This window comes from Pongo abelii, chromosome 19 (assembly GCF_028885655.2).
Source record: "Pongo abelii isolate AG06213 chromosome 19, NHGRI_mPonAbe1-v2.0_pri, whole genome shotgun sequence".
Classification (NCBI taxonomy): Eukaryota; Metazoa; Chordata; class Mammalia; order Primates; family Hominidae; genus Pongo; species Pongo abelii.
Genome location: NC_072004.2, coordinates 66,416,549 through 66,433,631, shown reverse-complemented (window position 1 = coordinate 66,433,631; position 17,083 = coordinate 66,416,549). Strand labels below are relative to the sequence as shown.

Sequence of the window (17,083 nt, the reverse complement as noted above, 5' to 3'; positions counted from 1 at the left end):
GGAAAAAAAAAAGTCATATTTAAGGTTACGCAAAAACCAGATCAAAGCCACAACTTGTCAGCGTATGAAACTTCTGGATGTGAAACTTAAGAGTTGAACAAAGAGGAGAACATTTACCCATAGCTTTGGTTTCTTCTCCCTTGGCATTCAGGATGGAGAATTTGAATTTTGCCCGAACTTCACTCTTTGGACAGCTGACCAGTAACAGGTAAAGTGACAGGTAATCTTTGCTTTCTTCATCTAGCCCTTTGGGGTTTACTCGCAAACACCTGTCCAAAACAGAAAAAAAAAAATGTCAAAAGCATCCATTTTGATAGAACTGGAACATCAGACTCAAGAGAGGGAGATGTTTAAAAAACAAATGCAGGCCCCATAGAAGAATATAATTCAGTAGAATGACTAGTTGGGAACAACTTTTTTCTTTTTTTTTTGAGACAGGGTCTTACTCTGGGTCTTACTCTGTCGTCCAGGCTGGAGTGCAGTGGTATGATCACGGCTTATTGCAACCTCGATCTCCCTGGGCTCAGGTGATCCTCCCACCCCAGCCTCCTGAGTAGCTGGGACTACAGATGTGCACCACCATGGCCAGCTAATTTTTGTAGAGATGGGGTTTCGCCATATTGCCCAGGCTGGTCTTGAATGCTTGAGCTCAAGCGATCTGTCTGCCTCAGCCTCCCAGAGTGCTGGGATTACAGGAATAAGCAACCACACCTGGCTGTGAACCACTTTTGTAGAGCAAAATGGGTCACCTTTTAAAAAGTAAACAACAGGCTGGGTGCGGTGGCTCACCCCTGTAATCTCAGCATTTTGGGAGGCCGAAGCGGGTGCATCACTTGAGGTCAGGAGTTCGAGGCCAGCCTGGCCAATGTAGTGAAACCGGTTAAAACCTGTCTCTACTAAAAATAAAAAATAAAAAAACCAGCTGGGCGTGGTGGCAGGGGCCTGTAATTCCAGCTACTCAGGAGGCTGAGGCAGGAGAATCGCTTGAACTTGGGAGGCAGAGGTTGCAGTCAGCTGAGATCACACCACTGCACTCCAGCCTGGGTAACAAGAATGAAACTCCATCTCAAAAAAGAAAAAGAAAAAAAAAAAAGAAATGTGTGGACCAGGCACGGTGGCTCATGCCTGTAATCCCAGCACTTTGGGAGGCCAAGGCAGGCAGATCACTTAAGTTCGAGAACGGCCTGACCAACATGGTGTAACCCTGTCTCTACTAAAAATACCAGGCGTGCTGGCAGGCACCTGTAATCCCTGCTTCTCCGGAGGCTGAGGCAGGAGAATCACTTTAACCCAGGAGGCAGAGGTTGCAGTGAGCTGAGATCGCGCCACTGCACTCCAGCCTGGGCAATAGAGTGAGACTCTGTCTCAAAAAAAAAAAAAGTGTGAATAATCTTTTATAGATAATAATATACATAATCTTTTATAGATATTTTACCAATCTGGCAACAATATTCTAAGACTAAAATAAAAGAGGCAATATGAAGGAAGCACAGACAAAAGTAAATTATCATTACACAGCACAGAATTCCAGGCCAGACTTCTAAACAGTGTTAGAGATGCCAATCTGTTACCGAGAGATCAAAACAAAATTCAGACAGAATAGGTTCAACTAAGTTGTAAATGTCATTAGTCAAATGCATGGGTTTCAGACGCTGCTTCTACCACATGCAATACATAGGTCATGTGTATCCTTAGGCCTTGTCTGTATTATTGCACCTCTCTCAATTAAGTGGCCCAATCCAGTGTCTCTCTAGGGAGTGCACATGCCACATACATTACTATACACCTTGCTAATGATGAGGATTTAAATACAATGTCTAAGAATAAACATCTCTCTCAACGCTTAGTAGTAAAATGCACAATATATAGCCAACAAATACTAAATGAATGAAAAAATAACTTTTGGTGGGTTATCAGAGGTCAAAACTGGTGGTTCAGAGACATGTGTTTTGGTCTTTGCAGTGGGTATATGGTTGTATCCTCAACTGCCTGCTCCTCAGGCAAGATGACACATAGTCTGAATGAGACTGATCCTCACTCCTGGATCATATTTTCCCTGCTCCAGGGATTAGTTCAAGGAATGCAAACATAAAACAATTGGTGCATGTACGACATATTCCTGGCCACACAGTTCAGAGAAAGCTCAGAGACTTTTGCCAGCATGTAGTAGATTATACCCATTGGTACTGCCAGTTACCCCTTAAGCACAAGAGAAGCCAGACCTTAGATGTTCAAGAGCGTGGAGAACAGGGCCAGGGCAGAGATGGTGTTCTTACTCTAACCACTGGCTTGCTGGATCAAGCTACCTTCAAACCCATCCTATACCCTGTCAATACAGTTACATAAGCAAATAAATCCCCTTTCTTGTTTAAAAGCAGGCAATTTAAAAGTAAAGAGATTTTTATGTTAAAATCTAGATTTCTTGCTTTCCTTGAAAAATCAGAAAATCTGGCAAGGGTCAGCCCTTACTCATGCATAGCTATAGTTAGCTGGAGCTGAGTAGCCAGCACCTCTTTTAGAAGAACACTCACTAGTTTGCCAAGCAGTCACCAGTCATTCCATTTATGGATATCATTTATAACACTGGCTTTATTTGTTTGCATTACCCTATAGCTTGAGTTTGCTGATTTCTGATATACTCATTGAATTAATTCAACAAATATTTAGTGAGTACCTATTATGTGCCAGGCACTGTGCTAGGCACTGGGAAATACAGTAAGAACAAAACAAAAGTCCTTGCCTTCATGGAAATTACATTCTTGTCAGTGTCCCATAAAACCAAACAAAACAGACACTTCAGAAAAATTTTTACAGTTAGACGTATTCTTCCTCACCATTTCAGTTTATCATTTGCTCCTGATGAAAATGTAGAACTTTTAATGACTTCACCCATTTCCTCCCGGCAAAAGCTAAAGTTATTGATGGTCCACATGTAGGAGAATTTCACTACCTTGATCTGTTGATAGAAAAACAGGAAGCAATTAAATAGGAAGTTGGCAACCTGAAAAAACAGGATGAAGAGCAGATTATCATTTCCCCTCCCTCCCTCTGCATGATCCTGATAGGAAGATAGCAGTTTTCAGGTTTTTCTCACCTTAGGTTCCTCATCCACATTTTAAGAAATCTCACACTGACCAATAGCTTTTATAACTTTTTTCAGCTGCTGAGAACACTGGATGGAAAGTGAAACATATAGGAAAAACAAAAAACAAAAAACAAAAAACCCACCACCACCATAGACAGGGCTGGTAAAGCATATGATAAAACTGTACTTAAAATGGGTCTCTGTTATTAAAATGTTGATGTCACTGCCTGGGGTTGCACATCTCAAACTTGTTTCCCCAACAGAGGAAACTCAGAACACACTTTCATCAAGGGCAATGTAAGCAGATCTAGTTTCAAAGATTCCCCCTTTCAACCTCCACTGAAAAACACTAGCCTAGGGAATTTAGATTCCACATGGAAAACTAAGGAACCTGAGGCTAACAAGTACCTTATCTATCTGCTCTTTGGCAGTTATGTTCCAGAGAAAGCAAGAAGCCCAATGTGGAAAAGCAATCCTACTCCTTTCGTCCACCAAATCCTCCCTAGATGCAAGATTCACAGGATGAAAACTTCAACTTACTTGTGTGTAGCACCAACTCTCAGCTACGGGGCCACTCGACATTTCTGCCGGAGGTGGAGGACTTGGAACCCTTGACATCGCCAGTTTGAAGGTTAAACGAGATTTCCAAAGTCAGGGGGCAAAGATTTCTGTTCCCTCTTCACCCTGGTCAGATCCAAGAAGCAAGAAAACTTTATTAGATTATTGAGATACTATCCTAACTACTGTTTGACCTGCTAGAGGCTGGAAATTTTGTCTCCATATTGTTTGAGTGGCTCCTTACCACTGAGGTCCTAAAATTTTTTTTTTTTTTTCTGAGAGAGTTTCGCTTTTGTTGCCCAGACGGGAGTGCAGTGGTGCGATCTCGGCTCACCGCAACCTCCACCTTTCCTGGGTTCAAGTGATTCTCCTGCCTAAGCCTCCCGAGTAGCTGGGATTACAGGCATGCACCACCACACCTGACTAATTGTGTATTTTTAGTAGAGACAGGGTTTCTCCATGTTAGTCAGGCTGGTCTTGAACTTTCGACCTCAGGTGATCCACCCTCCTCGGCCTCCCAAAGTGCTGAGATTACAGGCATGAGCCACCGCACCCAGCCGAGGTCCTAAATTTAAATGTTAACGTCAGAGAAGACTATCTAATGTAAAGTAGTCACCTAGTCACAATTATATCACCCTATACCTCTGCACAATACTCAATAACTCTATTGCTGAATGAATTTACTCAAAGGGTATTTAAAGTATATCTATGAAAAGGCTGCCTGAAGAGGAGATAGCATCATTAACACCAGACATAACTTGCCATGGGATCCTTCCTTTGGGGTAAAAATACTCTACTCCTAAAGCAAAATGACCTTGTTACCCTCTCTAAGTTTGCTTCATCCTCTCCTATGCTTCACTGCAAACTTAAGGAATCTTCTATTCCTCAACCCATTGCTAGCTGCTCTCTTGAAGGGGAATATTTTTACACCTTTCTTAGATGTATTCCTTTCTCTGCAGCATTCGTGATGTCTCCCTGCTTACATTCCTGTCACCACTCGATATTTCAGATTCTTCTCCTTGCTCTCTGTTTTGTGATCATTCCTCAGTCTCCTTTACTAGTTATCTTCGTCCACTGTTGCTCCCCATCGTTTAATCCTCAATCATTTTCTCAATCTACATTCTCTTTGTGTCAATTTTTTGTTTTTTCATCAGTCAGACATATCTTTATGGCAATTTCATCCATCCCAACAATGTCAAATTTCTACCTTTATACAAGTTTTCCAAATCTCTACAATTCTCACCTCTCTCATAAGCCTCAGACCATTCTCCAATAACTACTATATATCTCAATGGGGTGTCTCAGTAGCAAATCAAATCCAACTCAAAATTCTTCCCTCCAAAGCCTTTCTAAATACCGCCATTCAAAACACTGGTGAACTTGGGGATGAGGGAGTGGGACTGGGGAGATGTAGGTCAAGGGGTACAAAGTTGCAGATGGGTAGGATGAATTGATCTAGAGATCTACTGTACAACATGAGGGCTATACTTAATAATATTGTATTGTATAATGGAAGTTTGCCAGAAGAGATTTTAGGTGCTTTTACCACCTATGCGGGAACACGCACGCGCACACACACGCACACACACACATGCACACACAAGGTAACTGTCAGATAATGGATATGTTCATTGGTTTGATTATAGTAATCATTTCACTATGTATATGCAAATCAAAATATTATGCTACATACCTCAAATATATACAATTTTTACTATTTTTTTTGAGACAGGGTCTCACTTTGTAACCCAGGCTGCAGTACAGTGGCGCAATCTTGGCTCACTACAACCTCTGCCTCCCAGGCTCAAGCAATCTTCCCACCTCAGCCTCCCGAGTAGCTAGGACTACAGACGTGCACCACCATACCACCTTGCTAATTTTTTGTATTTTTTTGTGGAGACAGGGTTTTGCCATGTTGCCCAGGCTGGTCTTGAACTCCTGGACTCAAGCAGTATGCCCACCCTGGCCTCCCAAAGTGCTAGGATTACAGGGATGAGCCATCACGCCTGGCCACAAATTTTTTTAATTGGTGAATTTGGTTACAATTTTTAAGCACCATAAAGCCAAAAGACAAACTAAAAAAAAAAAAAAAAAAAGCTTGTAACACATGACAAAGGGACTTAATAAAAAACTGATATATAAATTATTTCTGTGAAATCAATTGGGTGTTATCTAGTACAGTGGAAAATACATGTACCCTAAAACTTAGTAATTCCACTTTTAACGATACATGTGCTAGAGCTGTGATTCTGAAGTGTAGAGTGCACCAGAATCTCCTTTTAAACAGATTGCTGGCCCCACCCCCAGAGTTTCTGATTCAGAGATTTGGGATGGGCCCAAGTTTGCATTTCTAACAAGTTCCCAGATGATCCTTTGAGAACTGCTGCCCTAGAGAAACGCTACACGTGGGCACAAGATACAGACAAGGATTTTCAATGTGGCACCGTTAATAACAGTGAAAAACTAGAAACACACTGAAAATCTTTAGTAGGGGAATAGACAACTAATTTGTATTATTTCCATATAATAGAAAACTATACTTCAGGATTTAAAATTAATGAACTAGGCTGGGCACGGTGGCTCACGCCTGTAATCCCAGCACTTTGGGAGGCTGAGGTGGGAGGATTACTTGGGGTTGGGAGTTCGAGACCAGCCTGACCAACATGGAGAAACCCTGTCTCTACTAAAAACACAAAATTAGCTGGCTGTGGTGGCATGTGCCTGTCATCCCAGCTACTTGGGAAGCTGAGGCAGGAGAATCGCTTGAACCTGGGAGACGGAGGTTGTGGTGAGCCGAGATCGCACCATTGCACTCCAGCCTGGGCAACAAGAGCGAAGCTCCATCTCAAAAAATAAAATAAAATAAAAGAACTAGATCTACAGCACCATGGACATCAAACACAGCGCTAATTAAAAAAAGCAAGTTTAGGAATGACATGTACAGTATATTATTTATGCAAATTTAAGGTTTATATATTATTTACAGATATACGATATAGTAAAAGTAAAAAACAACAACAACAATAAAAAACAGCCTTGACAGCCTATATATCAGTTTCATAATGGGAGAAGGAAGGAAGGAGAAGGAGACTGGGAAAATAATATAAGATGCTTCAAGTTTATCTCTTGTGATTCTTTTAAAATAAGGATACAAGGAAAATATGATAATACAAATATCTGTTAATTAGGGATGACAGGTACTTGGGTATAAACTACTTTTTGTAGTGTTCTGCTTCATTTTTATCGTTTTGATATTGGAGCAATTGTGTAAGGATATATTCCATTATATCACACATCTCTGGTTTATAATATACAAGGGAGAAATTTCCTGAACACCTAGTTTGTTTTCAAAGGCCAAACAATATGAATCTTATAACTGATCATGTTGCCCTCCTTGCTTGGCTACTAAGAAATCCTGAGACAAGTTTGTGATTCATCTCTTAAAACTATAAGCCCACATGCCTGCTTTAGATGCTATATTTTATACAGGATCATATGTTCATTCTATAATAGTTTTATTTTCTTAATTATTCCCTTTGCTATAATTCTCTCAACTTTTAATCTTTTATACGTTAAGCATTTTTGGAATCTGCCTCAAATCCTCTGCAGAAAGAGGTATAACAAGTAACAACAGGCTGGGCATGGTGGCTCATGCCTGTAATCCCAGCACTTTGGGAAGCCAAGGCAGGCGGGTCACCTGAGGTCAGGAGTTCGAGATCAGCCTGGCCAACATGGCGAAACCCCATCTCTACTAAAAATACAAAAATTAGCCGGGTGAGATAATGCGTGCCTGTAATCCCAGCTACTTGGGAGGTTGAGACAGAGAACAGCTTGAACCCAGGAGGTGGAGGTGGAGGTTGCAGTGAGCCAAGATGTCGCCATTGCACTCTAGCCTGGGAGACAGAGGAAAAAAAAAAGTAACAACAAATCACACAATAACTCAACTCACAAATATTCACTGACTACTTAAATAATAAACAAGGAGATTAATAAACTACAGTTGCCCTTTCACAGAGTAATACTCATAAATGGAATGAGATGCTATTCCCATGGTCATAAACACTATCTTACAGGAATTTCCTTTTTTTTGAGACGGAATCTTTCTCTGTCGCCCAGGCTGGAGTGCAGTGGCAATCTTGGCTCACTGCAAGCTCCGCCTCCCGGGTTCATGCCATTCTCCTGCCTCAGCCTCCTGAGTTGCTGGGACTACAGGCGCCCACCACCATGCCCAGCTAATTTTTTGTATTTTTAGTAGAGACAGGGTTTCACCGTGTTAGCCAGGATGGTCTCGATCTCCTGACCTCATGGTTTGCCCGCCTCGGCCTCCCAAAGTGATGGGATTACAGGCATGAGCCACCGCGCCCGGCCAGGAATTTACAATTAAAGCATCTGTGAAATCACAGATGAAGCTAACATGGTGTGCTGTCTCACTTAAGCTACCAAACTAAGCACAGCAGTGGCATTTGGGCCTCCCTGGCTTGTGCAATTCATGATTCCATGACAACATGAAGAAAAGAGGCCAGATGCTACTGTGGTCACCTCCAAGGTAGGCTTGCATTTGATGGAAAACACATTCTTAAAGAACTGTTTTATTTTTCCATTAACAAGTAAGTATAAATTAGCTAGTTTTACAAATCCCAATTATCATTAATTGGCAGAATGAAATTTCAAAATTCCTACTCTGGGACAGGGTGGCAATGAAGGTTTGATTTTATGTGTTAGTTAAGAACAAAAAACTTGGCTCTGGAGAGGTGGATTATAGGCACAGCTCTACACTAAGTAATCCTAAAATACCAATTTGAACTTATTTTGAGGTTAAAAAAACTTCAAACTGATCTAACAATGAACAATTTATGAATTATCTAAGCCCAGGAAAAGGCCAAATTTTAATAACTGGTTTATTTTAATGCCTTAATTGTTGTTACTCATCCTTGGTTCATTATTATAACCAGAAATAATGATCTTGACCATTTTTGCCCACCTTTTTTGCTTCTGACTTATTTTGTAGCTACATCTTTTCCTTTCTTCTAATTTTTAAAAATCTCTAACCCCACAGCCAGCAGAACTGGAGAATCTGTCTCAGACTCTGAGGAGCTCTAACCAAACAACCTGCTGGGAAGGAAACTGACTAGGACAGCACAAGTCTAATTAATTTCACTCATAGCAGGAACCATGGGCAAAGTGTTCATCAGCCAAGTAGCCTAGTGCTACATGAACTCTCTAGCACTTCATGCCAACTGCTGCAGATGACCAGCAGAAAAAAATTTTAGAAAAGAGGAGATCCACCTGAGGGTTAGAGTTTGAGAACCTCTGCAGTAGACAGCTAAAGCCAAAATATATTGCTCCTGCCTTCAAACAAGTTAAGACAGTCTGTCTGCATTCTCTACTGAGAAATTTATTTTCCAAAGCTTACCAAACTTTCTAGTACGCTCAAACGCTAAGGCTGAACATATACCACCATTTATTTTCCTGCTTACTCTATTAAATTCTGACCTGTGAGAACAGACCTCTTCGAGTTACATAAAAAAATGCACTTTAAAATATCTCTGTCAACTATAATACTGCTTAATTTCCAATGAAGGTAGTATCAGCTAGCAACTAAGAAAAATCTCTAATGGAATGCTTCCTAGTGGGTATTATTAAGACCATGAAGTCATTAACCAGTTTTGATGTGATTCAAGTCAACAATATAATTTCTAAATAGAATATTAAACTTTGGAGGACAGACAGAAGGACAAACAAAAATGAATTACAGGTTGAGTATTCCCGCTCTGAAAAGTTCCAAAATCCCAAAGTTTTTGAGCACTGACATGACATGCTCGTTGGAACACTTTGGATTTCAGATTAGGAATGTTGAACCAGTAAGTACGTAACAAAACTATTCCAAAAAATCTGGAAAAATCTGAAATCCAAAACACTGTGGTCCCAAGCATTTCAGATAAGTGGATATTCCACCTGTAATGCTGTCGTGATGCACAGATAATGCTTTCAACTGAACCTACAGTGCACTTCTTTTCTGCCTTCTTTTATACTTATGAACACTTCTGCTGACTCCTGTAGACTTTAAACTCCTTAAACAGAACCTGCAACTATTCTATCTATCCCTTATCACCTAGCACAGCCTGCCCGGAACTCAAGGAATTCAGTACAAATACTCTGATGAAGGCCAGGCGTGGTGGCTCACGCCTGTAATCCCAGTACTTTGGGAGCCCGAGGTGGGCGGATCACGAGGTCAGGAGTTCAAGACCAGCCTGACTAACATAGCGAAACCCCTTCTCTACTAAAAACACAAAAATTAGCTGGGCGTGGTGGCACATGCCTGTAATCCCAGCTACTCAAGAGGCTGAGGCAGGAGAATCGCTTGAACCTGGGAGGCGGAGGTTGCAGAGAGCCGAGTTGGTGCCACTGCACTCCAGCCTGCAATACAGCGAGACTCTATCTCAAAAAAAAAAACAAAACTCTGATGACTGAAACACTCATCCAGTTGCATTCCAGTTCATTAAGTTTTCTGGTTTTTTTCACGTATCTCTAAAACAGCCCTTTGAACAATGCTGAGTGTATCAGATTTGCAATGTAATGAGAATAATTAATTTGTTATTTCAGATAAATTATATTACAAAGCCCAAAACTCCCAGCCCGGTACCTCTAATCCCGGTCCTGGTAAAACTGAGTTTTTCATCCAGTATCAAGTATATATTTATTCTACAAGAGGAGAAAGCCTTGTTATAATTTCATTTTGAAAACAAAAATCAGTAACTAATCTGAACTAAACTCTTGCATAATCAGAATTCTTTCAAGATAGAAGACAAATTCCCTGTACAATAAAGGAAAATGTCCCAATAGTTTATTTTGCAGTATTTACAGAGCTAGGCTAGAACACCCTCTGAAAAGTGTTACACAGACAGCTTGTGCACTCACTTTTTAAATCTTTCACTTATTTCCCATGAGCATTTCTCCATCATCAGTCTAATCTACTTATCCAGAGAATTAAAATAAAATCAACCAGTTAACAGAGAGAGAGGCATGAATCTCATACATGATATCTATGAATTAGCCTTACTTATATCCATCAGTTTTAAGATGACATGAACAAGATTGTGAAGATATTAGATTGAATCATGAAACTGTTGTTTTATATGACAAAAATAGTTGAATATCAGCAATTTCATGCGGTTCAACATAATACACAGCATGTACAAGCTAGATGGCTGGGAACATACTTCTCTGGTCTGTTAGGGACTTTTTAAAAGCCTAACTCTCTCTCTCTTTTCCTCTGGTTTAAAGCTTTGTACAGTTTCCAAGCAAAGAAAAGCCCCAGTGTCATAACTATTTTCAACCCGAGATGTTTGCGTTTTCCAAAACAGATGCCAAAAAGATTGATGACAATTGCAAAAACAAACAAACAAAAAAAAAACTGTAAGCCTTTTGTATACTAATTTTTGAGCAACTAATGTGACCTAAAAGGAGCCTTTTGTTTCTTCTGTTACAGTGTGCTCAATCATATACAGCTCATGAGGTAATCTTTTCTTTCTCATTACCCCAAGGGTAGTTATTACAGGTCATACTGACTTCTACTGTTGCAAGGTTTAAATGACTTTTGAATATTTGTTATGAGTAAACTTTCTGCAGTTCAATCGAGTCCAACAAAATAGTAAATATACTTAAAAAATTTTTAGAGACGCTGCTTAAAACGAAACTCAGGGCTTCAGACAGACCTCAATCAGCAAAGGAAAGACTGAAGTTCTCTTATGTCTTTTATCAGGTTCATGCTTTGTAAAACTTTACAAATTAAAGATGCCTGTTTTTTGTTTGTTTGTTTTCTTTCTTTTAAATTTTTTTTAAAAAAAATTTGTAGAGACAGGGTCTTGCTATGTTGCCTAAGCTGGTCTCAAACTCTTGGCCTCAGGCAATCCTCCTGCCTTGGCTTCTCAAAGCACTGGGAATATAGGCATGAACCACTGTGCCCAGCCTGTTTTCATTTTTTAAATTCTTAAACACTGCACCTATAGGGGGATTACCAATACCAAGTGAATCTAGAGATCAAGAAGAAAAAAGTCCACAGCCTTACAGAGAAATGGGCAAAGAACAACCAACGGTGTACAGAAATGGAAATACCCAATGGTTCTTAAATATATGAAAAGATGTTCAACTCTCATTCAAGATAAAAATGCAAATTAAATCACACATTGATTCACCCACTGAATTGGCAAAGATCAAAATGTTTGATAACACTTACCCAGGGTAAAAAAACATTTCTGGTTGGTGTATAAATTGTTACAATCTCTGTGAAGGGCAATGTCTATCAAAGTAAAAAATGTGCATCCCCTTTAATCCAGCAATTTCACTTCTAGAAATGTATCCCTACTGATACGTTTTAAATGACAAATATAAAAGGTTTTTCACTGTGGGGACTATTTATAAACATATGAAAATGGAAACAACCTAAAAGTTCATCAACAGTAGATTAAATAAACTATGATACAGATAATGTAATAATATGCATCTCTTAAAAAATAAGGAAGCTCCGTTTTTTATTAGAAAATATACATTTGTTTTAACATATAGAATATCTCCGAAAAGACACAAGGCTCTAGGGATGCTGGTTACTCCCATGGAAGGAAACCGGGTACACCTGAGTGGGAAGAAGTCCCACTGTATTCCTCTTAATACTTTCTGAATTTTGAACCATGTAAATATATTACCTATTCAAATAGTAAATTAAAAAATTTAAAAAGGAATTAGCAGCCTTAACAATTAATTTTTCCAAGTTGTGAAGAGGCTTATACATCCAGACCCACATGAGAGACAAGAAAGGAATTCTTCAGTGGCCTCCGCTGCTATCTGAGTAAAATCAACCTTTGCGTCATGACCACCATGGCCTCAGCATACCTGCCTGACCTTCTCTAACAGTCTCCTCAATCCTGATGTTTTAGTCACTCAGGCCTTTAACTCTAATCCACAAACACATTGGGCTCTTTCCTCAGCCTAGAAAGCTCTTTCTTACCTCAGGTCTTTTTATAGGTGGCTCCTTCTTGTCATTTAGGTCTCCTATCAAATGAAGTATCTTCAGAGGGGTCTTCCCTGACCACCCAATCTGAAGCCGCTTCCACTTCTAGCCTGTTCCTCTCATCACATTACCCTATTTTATTTTCTTCTTCATTACCACTACCTGAAATTATCTTGTTTTTATTTTTTCACTTGTCTATTGTGTTCCCTACTAGAAGTTAAGCTCAATGAGAATAGTATCCCCCTGTGCCTAGAATGGCATAACAGGCACTCAGTAAATATTTGTTCAATGAAATTTTGGTTGAGTAACTAGACTCCTTCTCTTTTGGGATCATTTTTCCTTAATGAGTTCTAGTTAATAAATTAAAGTTTAGGAGTTGTTGAATGAATGTAGCTATACAAATCCAGGCATACTTTTAAAACAATGAAACATTTTAAAAAGAAAACTATCAAGTCACTCCAACTTTAAGAATTTATTGAGTACATTACAAAACTATTTATACCCTTCCCTGATTAAAAATCTTTTCAAATCCAAGAAAACGGAAGAAAAGGGAAACGTACAGAGCTATGGGGGGAGTTCCTGAATCCACAAGACAATAGTGAGAAAAGTACATTTCCCAGAATAAGTCAATCCTGGTTACAGAAGTACCATTACAGCAGCTGTCAGGAACCCAAGCTAAACTCTTAAGTTATTTCAAGTTAAATTCTTTTTTTTTCCAGACAGAGTTTCGTTCTTGCTGCCCAGGCTGGAGTGCAATGGCATGGTCTCGTCTCACTGCAACCTCCACCTCCTGGGTTCAAGCAATTCTCCTGCCTCAGCCTCCCAAGTAGCTGGGATTACAGGCGCCCACCAACATGCCCAGGTAATTTTTGTATTTTTAGTAGAGATGGGGTTTCACTGTGTTGGTCAGGCTGGTCTCGAACTCCTCACCCACCTTGGCCTCCCAAAGTGCTGAAATTACAGGCGTGAGCCACCGTGCTTTGCCTCAAGTTAAATACTATATATTATAATACAATTCCAATATATTGATTGAGGGAAATCCTTAGCATCTATTTATATTTGATCTATTGTTTTTGTATCTGACACTGGGTTGGATTCTGGATGTATGGAGAAAAGATAACTAACATTTATTAAATACAGGCCAGTGTAAATATGTACATATGTAAAAACATGACTAGGCATATAACTAAATTTTTTCTATACCAGGCTAAGATGTAGAACACATTTCTGGCATAGCCAAATATTTCTCTAATTAAGAGCTGAACTGCTTTGTAACTGTTGTATATAAGGAAAACCTAGAAACAAGCATGGTATTATGTGTTCAAGTCAGTACTTTTAATATTTTCCCAGTTTACAGGTATTTCTTAGGTAAGTACAGATTCTAAAATGATTGTGAGGATTAGATATGCACTTGTACATAAAAAGCCTATTTCTCCTTCCTCTCCTCAATCTGTGTTATAAGATAATTTTATAGAAATGCCTAGCTAGTAAGGCTCATCTAGATAGATCAAGGCAAGCTGAACATGAACAAGAAGGTACATGACTCTCAAGTCACTAAACCCAATAGGATAACAACAGAATGCTCCGACTCCCAAGCCTCAGTGTGTGCTGGCAGTTTACAGGCTTACTGCTCTTCTTTCAGGCTATAAATAACTACAAACCGTCCTTGTCCCCAAGGAGACCTTAGCAGCCAGCTCAAAGGTTAAAATATGGAATAATTCTCACTTTGGATGCAACTTTTCCAGTCAGCAAAAAAAATCAAAAAAGCAGAAAATGTAATGCCAAGTTAAGTTAGGGCAGGGGGATCATTCCCTTGCCCTAGAAACTATCCACTATGTAACAGTTATTGATATAAACACGTTAGCATAATTATTTACCCCAAAAATATGTCCAGGAAGAATGAAATGCATCTCTGCTCCAAATGCCGAAGTTTGTCCTAGAAAGGGGCAGATGCCACTCAACTACCTTGCAGGACTGCAACTCCCTGGACCTTAAAAAGACTTCTTGAATTTTTGTTTTGCTTTTAATTTAGGCACAAAGGATTACTGAGCTAAACATATCCACATAACAACATCAGAGGAAAAAATTACTCTGTGTCCATTCGGATGGAGGATCCAGCAGAATAATGGCCGCAACAAGCACAGGTTTCACAAGATCTGGGTTGATACCATCAGGTGACAAGCTGCTGTTGTTAATTACAGAACCCCTGCTAGGAAGAAAAACTCCTCCAGCTGCTTAAAAAAAAAACAAAAACAAAAACAGAAAAAAAAGAAAATAGAGTTCCTCAGATTAGACTTTTCCACACTGGGAAATACCTGAAATGGAAGGACAGGAATCCGAATCAGGAAACAAACCTGATTACAAAGGGGCTATTTCACTTCAAAGTGGGTCTCAGTTCCAAAAGGGAGCATCTTTAGAAATGAAGTCAGAAAGGCAAACGCAAGCAATCAACAACTTCTCCATTCTCACAAATTAGAATCATGTGTTGATTCCACTAAATGGCTTGGGCACAAATCTCTAGGGCCACAAAGAGTGAACTTGGGAAAGATGAAGATTTTAACACATCCCACATGTTATAAAAGATGCCTCCTCTAGGCTGAGAAAATTTACTTATTCTAAAGAAGAGCTGAAAAAGGATCAGAAAAGGAGGAAGCAGGGAAAAGCCCTATGGTAAGAAGATTCCATTTATTACATAAGTTAATATTCTCACAGCTGTTTTCCGATTTGAGAGGTTATGGTCTTTCACCCACTCCCCTCAATGATGACTATGAAGAACCTTATAAAATCTAAACAGTAAACAGATGAAAAGGCTGGCCCTAATACTATTTAAGCATGCCCAATCTGCAAGGAATTCAAAAACAGAAGAGTCATTTCATGAAACAAATAGAGCTTATATAACCCCACAGAGTCCCCTGGCTTTTATAGAAGCCAAATTCAACAGGCAGTTCTCTTTGGCCATCTATACTTCAGCCAAGCCATTTAAAAATATTTCTTGCTAACATGATTCGGCTATGGAAGGGACCCAAGGAATGAATTTCAAAGGAGAAAGTCTAATTAGTCTTAGGGCATACAATTTGAAATAAGTTCATTAACTTGGAAACTGAAAAGGCCCACCTGCTCCAGAGGATTTGGTCTCCTACAAGGGCAACCGATTATGTTCAGCATTAACTATTATTATCTAGCAGTAAAGAATTCAGTATTCCCATGAGATACCTTTCTTCCTGAAAGGCACCTAGACCTCCTTCCAACTTTAAAAGAGAAGAGAGGTATATGTATGTTTTTAATCTTCTCCTTTATAGTCTTAACTAAAAAAGCCTAACTACTATTTACATGGACCACGTGCCTTACCTAGAAACAATCTGCAGAAAATAAATTCCCTCTTCTAACATTATTAAAAATAAGCAAAATTCTATGTTAATGTTACAGTTCTAAGTAAACGAAATGGAACAAAGGATGGGCAGGAATTTCTCAGTTTTAAATGTTCATTCCAAAATTCATGACTCAAGGAAAAAGTAAAACCACACAGGCAGACAAAATAGGGAAAGTTAGACAGAATGTCTGTCTTAACAGAATTTCCTGGCTCCTGATGATCTGTGTCAGAATTTAAAAGATTAAAATGCAATAACACCTATTTAACCCAACATGACTCTGACAAAACATACACAAGCTTTGGAAGCTAAAATCTCATACTACAAAGTAAAAGTTTTAAGATGTTACACAAAATGGTGGAGAGTCTTTTTCTGTAAGTTACCCAGAGAGATATGAGCTCCAAGGTAAAATACACAAAGGCAATTTGTTCAAAATTAAACTCCTTTTATGGAGTAAAATGAAGCCTACAAATTTCTTTAAGGTATCTCTCCTTTTTTTTTTGAGACGGAGTCTTGCTCTGTCGCCCAGGCTGGAGTGCAGTGGTGTGATCTCAGCTCACTGCAACTTCTGCCTCCCAGGTTCAAGCAATTCTCCCACCTCAGCCTCCCGAGTAGCTGGGATTCAGGCACGTGCCACCATGCCTGGCTAATTTTTGTATTTTTAGTAGAGATGGAGTTTCTCCATGTTGGCCAGGCTGGTCTCAAACTCCTGGCCTCAAGTGATCCACCTGCCTCGGCCTCTCAAAGTGCTGGGATTATAGGTGTGAGCCACCGCACCTTGGCCCCAAGTATCTCTTTTCATAAACTGGAATTCTAATTTCCCTGAAGGTCTTTTATGTTTTTTTCTGTTTGTTTTTGTTTTTTTTTCTAGACAAGGTCTTGCTCTGTCACCCAGGCTGGAATGCAGTGGCATAATTATGGCTCACTGCAGCCTAGACCTCCTGAGCTCAAATTATCCGCCACCTCAGTCTCTTGAGTAGTTGGAACTACAGGCATGTGCCACCACACCTGGTTAATTTTTGTATTTTTTGTAGAGATGGGCTTTTACCATGTTGGCCAGGATGG

At 39.6% G+C, this 17,083-nt stretch overlaps 1 protein-coding gene across 1 annotated transcript in view; it reads right to left on the bottom strand.

The window, feature by feature from the left end:
• SPOP (speckle type BTB/POZ protein) overlaps window positions 1-17,083 on the bottom strand; it is a gene marked incomplete at its 5' end in the record, with an annotated part of 78,633 nt that overhangs the window by 19,816 nt on the left and 41,734 nt on the right. The window contains 3 exon segments of the mRNA NM_001133421.1: window positions 118-269; window positions 2,835-2,956; window positions 3,626-3,769. Of these exon segments, the coding sequence (NP_001126893.1) occupies window positions 118-269; window positions 2,835-2,956; window positions 3,626-3,703 (352 nt within the window).